General features: G+C 38.3%; 1 protein-coding gene across 1 annotated transcript in view; it reads right to left on the bottom strand.

The window, feature by feature from the left end:
* Window positions 1–8,630: 8,630 nt before the first annotated feature.
* PRTFDC1 (phosphoribosyl transferase domain containing 1) overlaps window positions 8,631–14,834 on the bottom strand; it is a 98,395-nt gene continuing 92,191 nt past the window's right edge. Inside the window, exons 7-9 of the mRNA XM_027841618.1 lie at window positions 14,587–14,633; window positions 11,738–11,814; window positions 8,631–10,043 (exon numbers count right to left, since the gene is read on the bottom strand). Coding sequence (XP_027697419.1) covers window positions 9,996–10,043; window positions 11,738–11,814; window positions 14,587–14,633 — 172 coding nt within the window. The 3' untranslated portion in view covers window positions 8,631–9,995. The remainder of the gene's footprint in view (window positions 10,044–11,737; window positions 11,815–14,586; window positions 14,634–14,834) is intronic.

Genomic DNA, 14,834 nt, shown 5'->3' with positions numbered 1-14,834 from the left:
CCAGTAAAGCTAACCAACACATTGAAAGATCTGACATTATATAAAGCATTTCACACCCATAGCTCCCTGTTTCTGCAAAGAATGAGAGAGGGGCAGAATATTTTCTCAGAACTTTTTTTTTGGGCAGGGCAAACTTGACTATAATTTCATAGCAAGCAATTTATATGTTTTTCTTTTGTTCTTTCTGCTTACATTGTTGTAGTCATCAGGCATATTGTTTGTTATCTCTGTCTTTCCCCCTTCCTCTTCCTGTCTCTTTCTCTCTCCTTCTTTCTCTCTTTCTATTGTCTTCTTGAGTCTACTTATTTAATTTCACATCCGTTCATGTGTTTCCCTATATTAACATATTTATCATTTCAGCACAGTAACATTGTGCCACAAAGAATTTATCCATGCCAACTGATGATCATTGAATTTGTTTCAAGGGCTTTGAAAAATTTCGCTACGTATATATTTTGATGTCCAGCAGAGCAATCTCTGGGTCAAAGGGTAAGGACATGTTAATAGCGTTCTTAGCATAATTCTAAATTATGTCCTGATCATTCATAAAACCTTAAGTAATGTGGAGTACAGAATATAACATTTCAAAATGCCATTTGTCACATTTCTGATCTGTTGTATTCTCACAGAGCTGACACATACCTGTGTCACTAGTGTAGCCACCAGGGCTGATACAGGGGAGGTGGATAATCTTTTGGGAAAAGAGGAGTATTGCTTGAATGGAGATCTAAGGGAGAGTCAAACCAAAGGCCTTGTTAAATCTGGAAAGTCAGGTTCTCTGGAAAGCCAAAATACAAGGGGTTGATATAACAAAAAACCCTGTGGGAAAGTGGAAATTTAAGCCAAGGAGGTATACATGGGATCAAAAAATCAAGCTAGAGGGAGCTGATTGATTCAATGTCTCCCCAAAAGCATTGATCTTTCATGGCAGGTGCATATATCACCTAGCCCTACCCAATACTGATTCATGGCTTAGTGTAGGCAAAGGCCAAAGGTTCCATACCTACTTCTGACTCAGTTATGCTGATAAGTCAGAGGCTCAGTCACTGTCCTTTCACCTGTTTTCCAGGCCCATTGTTTTTGATATTAGATGTCTTACATTTTCTTCTGTTTTTTCAGTCTTTTGATCTTGTTTTAATATAATTTTTTGTCTCATGAAGTCATTATTTTCTGTTTGGGCTATTCTAATCTTCAGAGAGTTTTTTCTTGGATAAGTTTTAAGATCTGTTGCAAGCTATTCATTGTCTTTTTCTTTCTTTCCTTCAATAGCATTTAACATTGCATTTTGTATTTCTTGCTAAATTTCTTCTGGGTTCTCTTATAGGCCTGGTGGCCAAGCTGTCCTTTTCTCTGAGTCTCTCATTGGACTTCTCATGGAATTATTCTCTTCTGAGTTTACCTCCTAGGCTTCTATCTATCCATAGTATTTCTTCATTGTGTTGAGTGCTTTCTTCTGCTTGCATACATCTCCATCAGCAGCTTCTGGAGTGGGACTTTGTGCTTGGGGCCAATTCTGTTCCTTCCTGTATTGCTAGGTGGAGTGGGCTGGCCCTGATTTCCTTGGAAGGGGTAGCTAAGTTTAGGTCCACCCTCTATAGGAATTTCTGGGTTTTAGATAATCTCTTGGTGGCTCAACTTAGGCTTTGGCCTTGGTCCCCTCTCTATCACCTTTTCCTTGACAGAGATGAACCTGGAGTTGACTCCATCCCTTACTGTGACCCTGAGGGACATCAATCACATATTATCACTTGTGCAAGTTTCCTGGGAGATCCCAGGTGCTTCCCTCTGCCCCCACTCCCCGCCATGTGCTACATTGGTCTTTTTTTTCCTGCTGTGGAATGAATATGGGCTGCTATCACTGTCTTCTGTGCCTTGAATGTAGGCCTTCTGAGTTCTGGGTTAGGCATAGGCTGCTTGGGTGCAGCTTTGGCCCTGCGGGGACTTTGATGAAGTTACCTGGGCTTGAATTGCCTATGCTTTGATCTGGTCTTATCTCCTGTTATGATTCTGCTTTCCACCTTACCCAGGATTATGTACATTTGGAGCCTCTGTAGATATTTTTATGTAGTCCTTGGCTTGATGGAGAAGCTTATAGTGTTTTTATCTTAGGTTTTCTTCATTATTGTTTCTTCTGGTGCATTTTTAGAGTTTTCCTGGGGTTTTCTAGGGGAATCTAAGTTCTGGGTCCTACCATGCTATAGCTGGAAATCAGGATGATCAACTTATTTAGGCAAACACAATTACTGAGTGACTACTGTAGAGACTACGGTGTATATAGGCAGCTAGGTGGTACACTAGATAGAGTGCTCTCATTTGGAGTCATGAAGACCTGAGTTCTGCTTTAGATACTTACTAGCTTGGTGAATCTGGGCAAATCACTTAATCTCTGTCTGCCTCAGCTTCTTCATCTGTAAAATGGGGATAAAAATTAACACTGCCTTCACAGAGTCATTGTGAGGATCAGATGAGACCATCTAGGTTAAGTGCTTTGCAACTTTAAAATGTTATGTAAATGCTAGTTATCATGAAGATGAGTAAGTACTCAAAGATGGGTAGGATTTTGATGAGGAGAGATTCAGAGATGTGTAGAGAGATCATTCTATGGTTATGTGTGTGTGTATAGGGGTTCGGTATGAACAAGGACATGGAGGTAGGAAAGCATGGGGTATGTCTAGATTGTGCAGAATAGTAGAGTTGATAGATTTAGAGATAGGTTGAAGCTATATGGCAAACTGAAAGGATGTCTGTGGGGGAGAGTTACAGGGCTCTGTCCTTGGTCCTGTTGCAAAAAATATCTATTAATGACTTGGAAGGAGGATTCCTTGTTGAATTTGCAGACGACACAAAATTGGAAAAGGGAGCTGTGTTAATAAGGGATAGCAGAATTGGATAAAAATAATTAGCTAGAACAATGGATCAAATTTCATCAACTGAAATATAATAAGGATAGATAAGTGTATGATGACTTGGATTTATAAAAATCAACAGTGCAAATATAAGATGGGACAAGACAGTAGACAACAGTTCACGTGAAAAGGACCTAGAGGCAAGATCAGTTAAGCTGCATTAATAGAAACAGAAAAATGGAAGTTATGTCTCTCCTTTGCCCATGTCAGATTATATCTAAAGTATTGTACTCAGTTCTAGGCACCATATTTTAGGAAAGATATTGTAAAACTGGAATGCCAGTGTAGTAAGTTAAACAGAATGGTGAGGGAACCCAAAGCCATACCTACCACACTTGCATTAGGTGAATTGAACTAGTCATGCTTAGCTTAGAAAAGCGTTATTGGGAATATGGTAGCTGTCTTCACATATTTGAAGAGCTGTCATATGAAAGAAGGGTTAGCATTATTTGGCCTGGCCCCAGAGGACAGAACTAGAAACAGATGGAGGGAGTTAGAAAGACAGATATTTGCTCGATGTAACTGTCTAAGAGTGAAATGTCTTGCCCCCAGAGATAGTGAGCTGGTCATCACTAGATTTCTTTAAGCAAAGGTTGGATGAATATTTGTCAGGGATTCTTACTCAGTTCTAGCCAGACTAAGTAATAGATCAAGTCCCATCTAAGATTCTTACTCAAAGCTCCAGGGTTTCACTCCTTTCCTTAAAAAACAAAAATGAAGGGGCAGCTAGGTGATGCAGTGGATAGAGCACCGGCCCTGAAGTCAGGAGTACCTCAGTTCAAACCCGGCCTCAGACCAAACACTTGACACTTACTAGCTGTGTGACCCTGGGCAAGTCACTTAACCCCAACTGCCTAAAAAAAAAAACAAACAAAAATGAGCCCCAATCTTATTAACTTCTTAGCTTTGGACAACCCAATTTGACACTTCAATTTCTCCATCCAACAAAAACTTACATCTGCATCTTCTATTAGAATTCACATTGGTAGAGTGCTCTGAACACACAAGCTTGCTTAACCACTTAAGCATAATAGTATATACATAGTTAAACAGGTATGTGCATACTTTGTGCATTATCACCACTTCATAATCAGCTCATTAATGAGACATGTGCAGAAACTTATTATAAAATGGTGATTATACACCAACCACACACTATTCTCTATGACCCCAGGGCTCAAAAGAACTCTGTGAGATTCAGGTAATTAAGATGAAAAACAAATCCTATTTTTGCCAACATTACCCAGAGAAGTGAGGGGAGAGTGTGGTTTCCAGTTTGAAGTTCTGAGACTGGCTACCTAATTGGGTTATTTTTAGAAAGTAGGATGGGAATGTTTCCCAGGAAGTACTATTTAGGCTTTCTGGCAGGTGGGGAGCAACTCTGTCCCCGTACCTCTGGAAATGTGCAAGCTATCCCGCAGGTAAGTCGCTAAATACCTGGTTGATCTCTGGCAGAGTCCAACCTCTAAAGAACACGTTTTCAGTGTTGTAGAAACAGTATCCAACAAAACTAATTCTTGCCTTGTAGGCAGACCATATTGCATCAATCAGGCTTTGATGATATGTAATTCTGTGTCAAGGGACAACACGTGATCTGTTCCTGTGATATGATTTAAATGAGTAGTTGATAGCTTAGATAAAACTCCTAAAAGAGCACTTTATAGGTAATTGATCCAATCCTCTCAGTTTATAGATGAGAGAACTGAGGGTGAGAGAGATATGAAGTTACTCGTCCAAGGTCACATAAGCCATAAGTAGCAGATCCAGAATTCTATTTCAAGTCATGTGACTCCAAATCTAGTGTGCTTTTCCTACCACACTACATTCCAGTGGAAGAATATTAGTTGTTTGGTCATTTCAATCATGTCCAACTTTTCATTTCCTCATTTGGAGATTTTCTTGGCAAAGACACTAGACTGGTTTGTCATTTTCTTCTCCAACTTGTTTTATAGATGAGGAAACTAAGGCAAACAGGGTTAAGTGACTTGCCCAGGGTCACATAGCTAGTAAGTCACATTAGAACTCAGGTCCTTCTAACTCCGGGGCTGGTGCACTATCCACTGCACTACCTAGTTGCCTCCTGTGCCACCAAGCTGCCCAATGGAAGAATATATCATATCATAATACAGTTCATTGGATTTTGATAATCCCCAAATTGAATACAAATGTTAGACATTTCCATTGACATTGTCATAATTGTTAGCAATATTAATTTTGCCAAAGGGAATTGAAAAATTATACTGTGAATCAAGCTATTTAGCCTTTTCTGTTTTTTTGTTTTTTTTTTTTTGGTGGCAGCTGTGGCAAAGTGGATTGAGAGCTGGCCTAAGTGCCAGAAAGACCTGGGGCCATGTTCTGTTTCTGGTCCCCACTGGCTGTGTGACCCCAGGAATATCACTGAAACTCCCAATGCTCTAGACAAGTGGTGTTAAACTCAGATAGAAATCTTGGGCAGTACACTACACATGATAATCCCTAGGGGCAGCATATTGACTTAGAAAACCATATGTTAATATTGTCTATTATCTATTCATTGTGGGCAGGTAGGTGGCTCAGTGAATAGAGTACTGAGCTTGGAGTTAGGAAGACTCATTTTCATGAGTTCAACTCTGGCTTCAGACAGTTATTAGCTGTGTGATCCTGGGCAAGTCACTTAACCCTGTTTGCCTCAGTTTCCTCATCTGTAAAATTGGGACACACTGATAAAGGAAATGGCAAACCATTCCAGTATCTTTGCCGAGAAAACCCCAAATGGGGTCACAAAAAGTCGGCTATGCCTGAACAGCAACAGATGTTTTATTATATTTTTATTTATTTTGTTAAATATTTCCCAATTACATTTTAATCTGGTTTGGGTCAGGAGTGTTGCAAGGCCCTGTGTTTGACACCTCTGCCCTCAATAACTTTCTAAGACTATAAATTGCAGAGAAAGTGCTGACCTGCATTGATAGTTAATGTAACCTTAATCCTAGTTCTGTTTCCTCAATGAATTTTTTTCTGTCAGTGAAATCATAGGTCCAGTCCCCACGCCCAATTTTTTGGTGAATGAATTCAACACCAGCAATATTAATACCGAATAATAGATAAGATTTAGCGTGTTTGGTTTGCAAAGCACTTTATTCTAACAAATCTTAGTTTTTTTGTTTTGGAGGGAGGTCTAGACCTGTGAATTAACAAAAGAAATAAAAAGCATTTATTAAGTATTTACTATGTGCTAGGACAGCTAGGTAGCTCAGTGGATAGAGCAGCTAGGCCTGGAGTTCAGGAAGGCCTGAGTTCAAATCTGGCCTCATACATTCACTAGCTATGTGAGCCTAGGCAAGTCACTTAACCTCTGTTTGCCTTGATCCACTAGAGAAGGAAATGGTAAAACACTTCTGTATCTTTGCCAAGAAAACCCCGTATGTGGTCATAAAGAGTCAGACACAGCATGTGCTAAGTTCTGGGGATAAAAATATAATCGAGTGAGGCAGTCCCTGCCCTAAAGAGCTTGAAAAGAGTTAGAAAGGGGTGAGGCTATCTCTGTGGAAACTTGATTTGGACATTGCCAGAAAGTGACTTGGAGACCTGGGTCCGAGTATGGTAAGGTAGAAATTCACCTATCAGAGCCTAGGTTCCAGTGGGAGGGACTCCCTGTGTTTACTTAGGTGTAAGGAATTTACTGTAGAATGTAAGCTATGAGATGGTAAAGGTGGTAGTCCAGTACAGACACGTAATTAAGGCTTGTTGAAGGGAAGAGTCTGCGGACTCTTTAGCAGCTGTATGCCCTTTTTGTTTTTAGGGAGTTGCTGAGAGATTAAGTGATTTACCTAGTTTTGTTATTGTTGAATCATTTCAGTTGTGTCTGACTCTTTGTGATCCCTTTTGGACTTTTCTTGGCAAAGATACTGGAGTGGCTTGCCATTTCATTCTCCAGCTCATTTTACAGATGAGGAAACTGAGGCAAACAGGGTTAGGAGACTTGCCCAGGGTCACATAGCTAGTAAGTATCCGAGGCCAGATTTGAACTCAGGAATATAAATCTTCCTGTGCCACCTAGCTGCCCTAATTTACACAGTAGTTGTCAGAAACAGGCCTGGAACTCGGATCTTCCTCATTTTAGGGCTGGTCCACTATCTACTAGGGAAGAGAAATAAGAAGTTATATAGTGCCTACTAAATGTCAGGATTGATCCTTACAACAGTTCTTTGGGGTAGGTGTTATTATTTTACAGATGAAGAAACTGAGTCAAAACAGGTTAAATGACTTGCCCAGGGTCACACACAGCTAGTTAAGTGTCTAAATCTGGATTAAAATTCAGGTCTTCCTGACTCCAGGTCCAGTGTTCTGTCTTCTGTGCCACCTAGCTTCTTTTCAGGATTTTGTCAGACTATTGATGGAGATAGAAAAAAGTGCCGGAAATGTCTGAATTTGTATGATTATCTATCCATATATGTATGTATACATTTGCATGTATATACATATAAATATATGGTTATATATTAATATATGTATACATATATGTGTACATATGTAGATACACATCCACACATGTATGTAACATGTTTTGTATACATACAAATAAAATATACATCCTTTACTTTCTGCCCGTGTTCACAATTACAAGCCAAAATACTAATTTTGTAAAACTGATTAAAGCTTTGAAATTTTAATTAAACAGCAGACCCTTCGATCTTTATTAATATTGATTAATATAAAAGTGCTTTATAAAATAAGGTCTTAATAATGCATACTTTATGGATGTGTCCATGAATAAATGCGGGAGTAGAAAGGAAATATGCTTCTCTGTCCTCTTGTGGCAGCTGATGAAGAGGCATCATTATGAATAATTATGCTTATTCTATTTACTTTGACACAGCTGTCCCATTTTACATCTCCTACTGATATTCCATGAAATTGACCAAATGAGCTCAGTCATCATCAATCCATAACGGAGACACAAATATTTCTAGAGCACAGGACTGGGAGGAATTCCCATTGCTGGTTTTTCCCCCTGGGATGGTTGGGTGTGGTTTGTTTTCTTCTGCGTCTGGAACAGGGATACACAGGAAAAAAAAAAAAATCTTCTTTTACAACCTAAATTCCATGTTCACGTAAACAACCTGAAGCCGCAGGGAGGGCCAGGAAGGAGGAAAAATGTATTCTGTAGTCATCCTTTGCTTAGGCTATTGCATACACTGGAGCTTATCCAGGTTGGAAAAAAAAAATGAAAATAAAGCCATAGAGTGGGTATATGCTGAAATATACTGGCCCAAATACACTGACCCAAACACACATTTTTTTAAAAAGGCTGGAAATGTATGTGTACCTGCATATGCAATATATTTATATGTTATGTAAGATATAATATATTCATATAAAAATATAAAACACATGATTTAAATATAAAATGTAGAATATAATACATTTATGTTATATAAGACATATAACATATTTATATAAAATAAACACATGATATAAACATGATATATAGAATGTACTATATATGTTAGAAGATAAATATATTATATTTACATAAAATATAAAACACATGATATAAATATAAAATATAGAAGAGAAATGTAATATGAAGTAATATATATTATATAAAATATATGTATATATGTGTATATATTGGTCTGTATATATAATATATGAAAGCAACAATACAGAATGGGAAAAATCATAAACAGTTAAGAAATGTAACAAGTTTTCTTATTCTTTATTAGTTTAAAAGAAGTCAGAGCTTAACAATAATATGCCCCATAGGGTTCGGAACAAAGCAAAGGCTACTCAGTTATTTCTGCTGAGACAGCTTCTTTCAGGAAGTGAAAGAGAACAGTGTAAGATCTATTGGCACTCCAAAGCTTATTTTCCATTAAACTCCCTTGTAAATTAGGAAAAGATCTTGTAAAAATGGCAGAAGTTGTGAAGTCAGCTCACCTTTTGTTTGCTGTTACTATTTTCATAAAAGAATTTCTTTTATTTAAACGGAGCTCTTGCATTCCCATTTATGACAACGGGTGTGTGTGTGTGTGTGTGTGTGTGTGTGTGTGTGTGAAAGAGAGAGAGAGAGAGAGAGAAGGTGAAGGGGAGGGGCGGGGAAGCTCACCCTTGGATATAAAGGAGAGGAAAATTGAAACTAGCATTGGAATAATTTCAACATAAGCACAGACTTCTACTTGATTAGCTCCAAGTGTGGAAATATACATGTGAAAGGAGCTGTCCTCTCTACTCCAGATCTGATCATTTGCTCATGGACCACTCAAATCAAGGGATACAGCTTAGAAATGAAAGCCTCACTGGCATTGTGTTTTTTTTCTAATTAAAATTCAATGTATTAAACACAGTTGAGCACGTCCGTGCATACTCAACATGCCACTGTCACGTCCTGGAAGTTCAAATCGAGAGTGCTATGTAAAGGCTCATTTCATAGTGTCATTAAGATTCAGCGTACCCTGAGGTTTTGAAAGGTTTTGACAAAGCGGATGATAATGGCCTGTCAGAAATGTGCAAACACATAAATATATATTAAACTGCCTTTTTTTTCTCCTTCCTTTTGGGCATAAGAACATGTGTGCATCCCAGTTGTGTGGGCTCAGGTCTCAAGAAAAATGATTCATCTCTCAGTTTGTGACCAGAAGGAAAAAAAAAAAAAAGCTAGGACATTGTTAAAGGAAAAATAAAAAAAAAAATAAATTGAGCAACTAGAAGGTGGGGGTGGGGCATTTCAGGGAAAAGCAGTGAGTCCAAAGGACTCTCCAGGCCAAAAAAGGTGTAGCATGGGAGCATAAAGGTAGACAGAAGTTGTGAGTCACCAGGTGGAGTATTTGACTTGGAACAAACCAAGCAAAAGGCATGCCATGTATTTCACGATAAAGACGTGCTACTTGATGTGTTATGATCCCTGAAAAGAATGCTTTCAGATGAAACCACTTTTTAATATCCTAATACATGAAAATGCGTGCAGAGCTGACTTACACACACACACACACACACACACACACACACACACACACACACACTGGCTTCTTGATTGTAGTCAAAGGCATAGGACAATTAGAGTGTTGAGGAAATTCACAGATTTTCAGGTGGTGAGAACGTACTTCTTTAGACTCTATATTTCTCTTTGCCTTGTTCACTGATCACACATATATGCTGAAATGACAGGATTTTAAGATAAATTAGGCACACATAAATTAGGCATAAATAACAGAGGTGGCAAACATAAGTAATTAATATTCATCATTTTAAAAATATATGCAAAAGCTGTATATGTGAATCACTCAATTGCCAAATAATTCATATTCTCCACTCCTGCAGCTTTGATTTCTAGTCAGTCCTGGACTCTGACAATAGAATCCTGAAGGGCCCTGGTGGAGATGGAATGTATCACTCTGTGAATGTACTACATCTACTCCTCCTGAACCCTACCTGATGGGAAATAATGATGTTGAGTACAGCATAGACTCCAACCCTTCTCAGGTGGGTAGCATGTGCCTTAAGGACAAGAGGGAAATGTCATGTTATTCCCACCATTGACATGAGCTCAAGAAACTTGGTTATTAGGATAAACCTGAGAGCAGAGTATATGACCAGAAGGATTGGAAGATAACACACCAATCCCTAGTTTACCTCAGGGTGCCTATCTGCCCAGCTGTCAAATGAAGATAATAATGACTTCTGTATACCTGCATTTCTGGTATTTTTTCTAAGTCTGTGATTTTTATTAACATAATAAATATAATATGATGTGATATGATGTAATTAATGATATAATACAATATGATATGATATGATATAACATAATGTAATATAATATAATATAAAGTTTAGGGAATGCCAAGTGAGGGAATCCTTCTACCAATGTAGATCAACCTCCTCTCTGAAACATGTAGGTTTAGAATTATCTGGGGCACCAAGAGTCTGTATGTAGGTCTTCCTGATGCAGATCATTTTTCTATCCCAGATTGTCTTTTCATTAACTGAACAGAATATCTGGCAAATTTTTAGAGCTTCTTAGGGTAAAAAAAGGAGTCAATCAATTAATATTTATTAAATGCCTATTTTGTGTCAGACACACTGTTAAGTTAGGGTGATATGATGACAAAAATATATTTATTTCATTTAAGATCATTTTAAAAAAAATGTACCTGTGATTCCATTGTATGGGGGAATTTCTAGTGTGGGAATTACATTTACTGATACATTTAAGCAATTCCTCCCCAACTTATAGTCTTGGAGGCAGTATGAGGACATGGACAATGTGGTGAATTCAGAGTTGAAAAGACTTGAGTTGAAAATCCTGCCTCTAATACTTACTACTGGAATGTCCATGGGCAAGTCACTTAACTTTTAAGCCTCAGTTTCCTCAATTATAAAATAGTGAAAATAATAGCTTCTCCCACAAAAAATGTTGTAATGACCAAATGAAATTATGTATGTAAAGTACTTTGAAAACCTTAAGGCACTATATAACCAGATATCATCATCATCATCATTATTATTGTTATTATTGTTATAGTTTCATTTTTTGTGTGTGTCTCCGATGCCTAGTGCAGTGCTTGAACATAGCAGATGCTTAATAAATGCTTGCTGAATTATTCTTATTACCATTGTTGTTGTTGTTTCCCAGGGGGCTTTTCCAAATGACTTAGGCATAGTTACGGAGTTAATATGTGGCAAAATAACACTTGAACCCAAATCTCCCTGACTCTAAGACCAGCCTCTCTGCTCATCATGCCATGGTATCTCTCATTTTTGTGATACTTTTCAAAACATCTCTGATAAATGGAACTGAATCTAGACATTCTCAGGAACTGGAAATAAGCTATGAGCAACAAAAGACTTACGTTGAGATCTCTAAAGTATTCATTGTAGTCTAAGGCATAGCCCACCACAAATAAATCTGGAATCTCAAATCCAGTATCTGAGTAGGAAAAAAAAAGAAAGACAAGATAAGTACAAATAAATGAGCTAATAGGACTTTGTGAATTCATTCTGTATCCATTTATTCATTTGGCCAGAAGCAAGCTAGTGAAATGATACGGAATACACAGGCCTGGTTGCAGTTCAATAGGGGCTTAGGTGACATGGTATACTTTGTGAGCAAAATCATAAGGAAGAATTTCTCTGAACAAATAGTCAAGAAAGAGCCAAGAGCCTTGGTGAATAACAAGCCAAACATGAGTTTTCTCATGTAATGCTGTGAAAAAAGCAAGCACAATCAAATTAAATAATGTCAATGAGTGCATCTTTACAGCTCTGATGGCTCTATAAATGGCAGCCATTATTCTTGAAATACTGCATGCATCGAGAAGAGGCTGGAATGCAGGAACTGTGAGGTAATTCAGGGGAGAGCCACCCAGGTGGAGGAAAGATTGGAAAACAACTCTGCTGGAGCATGGTCAAAGGAAATGGGAGGATTCAGCCTGAAGAAGAGAATTCTAAGCATGGGGTTCACAAGGGTCTGCAAGTAGGCAAGAAGTTAATAAGCAGAGCAGTGATTAGTACGTTATCTCTCCAAAGGGCAAGACGAGAGCAAGCCAGCTTCAACTGCAGCATGAGAGATTTAGGTTAAGAATAGGAAGAATTTCCTGACAGGGAAGGTTATTAGACACCAGGTTGGGTCACTCCAGTCTGGGTTGCAGAATATCCTTCTGTGAAGGTCACATGTCCATCATCTTGCCTGAAATAGGAATGAATTCCCAAGGTCTCCTCCATTCCTACTGACCCTAAGTAAGCATGCTGCTCTGCATTGCAGCCTAGGAGGAGGAGTACATAAGGATAAACATCAACAATCTTACTAATGCACAGATCTGAGCATGTCAGATCACTGCTTGAAGCCTTCCAATGGCTCTAAATTGACTGCATGAGTTGTTGAGGTAGTACGGTGGATAGGGTACTGGACTTGGAGTCAGAAAGACCTGAGTTTAAATCATGGCTCAGACACATAATAGCTGTGTGACTCCGGGCAAGTAACTTTATTTCTTAGTCTTAGTTTCTTCATGTATAAAATGGTCATAATAATAGCACCTAAAGTGCAATACAAATGCCAGCTATCAAATGGCCTACCAAAAAAAAAAAAAAAAAAAAGGCCAGATTCCTAGTCCAGCATTGAAGGCCATCCATCTTAAGGTACTAATCTATCAATCAGTCTGCCAACCACAGCTTTTCATCATGCCATTTTTCATCTTGCATCTCATACTTCTGCCAAACAAGGCTCTTCACCATTCCATCAGTATTCTGAGCTCTCCTACCTTCATGTCTTTGGTCACACTATTCCAGCCACTTGGAATGCCTTCATCCCCCATCTCAACCTGCTGAAACCCATCCTTCAAGGCCCAGTTCAAATGTCACCTCTTTCAGGAAACCTTCATTACCTCCCTAGTACTCATCTGGACATAGATCTTTCATATTCACTTGTCTGCACTTTTCTTATGTACCCATCGTAGTCTATTTTGTACTAAAATCATGAGTGTACATATTGCCTATTATTCTCTAAAAATCCTGATAGTAAGGTACAGGTCTTACTGATTTTTGTATCAATCAGTCAACCAACAAGCATTTATTAAGCACCACCTGTATGCCAGGCACCATCTTAGATATTTGGCATAAGGCTCAGCATGCTCTTAATCAATGCTTATTGAATTAGAATGCTATGTGATCATTTTTTTTTCAGAAACCCTAGTTATTTTTACTAGCATGTAAATAAGAAAATGTTTTAGTCTTGGGGGGAAAAAAATTGTTTTTGGTATAAAGGGAGTCACTTGATGTCATTGGCATGTTCCCCATCCATACCGTACTTCCCTTGCTCTAATGTTTATTCAGCTTGCTGACCAAAACCTCAGCCAAATTATTTCAGGGACTTCACAGCAAACATAACTTGTGAAAATCAAGTCATGGCCATTTTGTATTATATGACATTCCAGATACCATGCAACTGAGGGAAAAAAGGGTCACTTCTACAGATAATATAATAAATCATTGGACTGTAGGTTTATTTTTTCAGGCTTCTGACCTGCCTATAACTTGTGGAAGAATTAGAGAGTTGCATTCTATGAAGAGAAAGTTCATCTCCTGGATAGCATGTTCTGAGAGCCAAGACCTGTGAGGGTGCTTTCGAGAGTTTTTTTTTTTCCCTCTCTTCCTGATTTTATGCAATTTTTAAAAATTGGCCAAATGACCAATCTAAGAGGAATTTTCAAAATATAGTCAAATAATACTTTACCAATGTTAATTTTGTTTTGTAATAGTTTCCGAATGGCCATTTGAGCAAACCTTCCTACATTTACACTTTTTTTTTCTATGGATGATCAGTGGAGACAATAACTGAAGAGGGTGGCTCTAGTCTGTCCTCTTCAGACAGGCAGTATCCCACCCCAAGGAAGATCTTAGAAGGAGTGTGCCATTGCGATCATTTGAGTTATTATCACATGACCTCTTTGGAACAAAGTCATGATGTAAAGCCAAGAACAGTGATAAATAACCAAGTTCGACAGCCCCCACAAAGACAGAAACGTGCAAATTGGGAATCTGCCATGGAAAGGATCCGCCATCATCACATTGTGGGCCCATCCTCCTTGCTAGGAAGCTGGAGCCATCAGAGGGACAGAGTGGCTCTGCCAGTCCTACACAATTTCTGCTAGAACATAGAGTATCACCGACTGATAGTCAAAAGATTCTCAAGAAGAGTACTTACAGTCAGGTTGAAAGCCATCACTTCTGGGAGTTCTCTTCACCAACAAACTACAATTAGAAAGAGGTACTATGTTATGAGTAGCTGAAATAACATCTCTTTGGATGGAATTATTATTATATTATATATATATGTAATTATTATTATTATTATATTATTCGGAATCTTTAAGATGCATTTCCTGCCACCCCATACCTGAGGACCTACCAAATTACCATGGTCATCTTAGAGTCATAACAATCCTATTTTCA

Source organism: Vombatus ursinus, unplaced genomic scaffold (genome assembly GCF_900497805.2).
Source record: "Vombatus ursinus unplaced genomic scaffold, bare-nosed wombat genome assembly UNPS02014861.1, whole genome shotgun sequence".
Classification (NCBI taxonomy): Eukaryota; Metazoa; Chordata; class Mammalia; order Diprotodontia; family Vombatidae; genus Vombatus; species Vombatus ursinus.
This window is presented reverse-complemented; position numbering and strand designations above follow the sequence as displayed.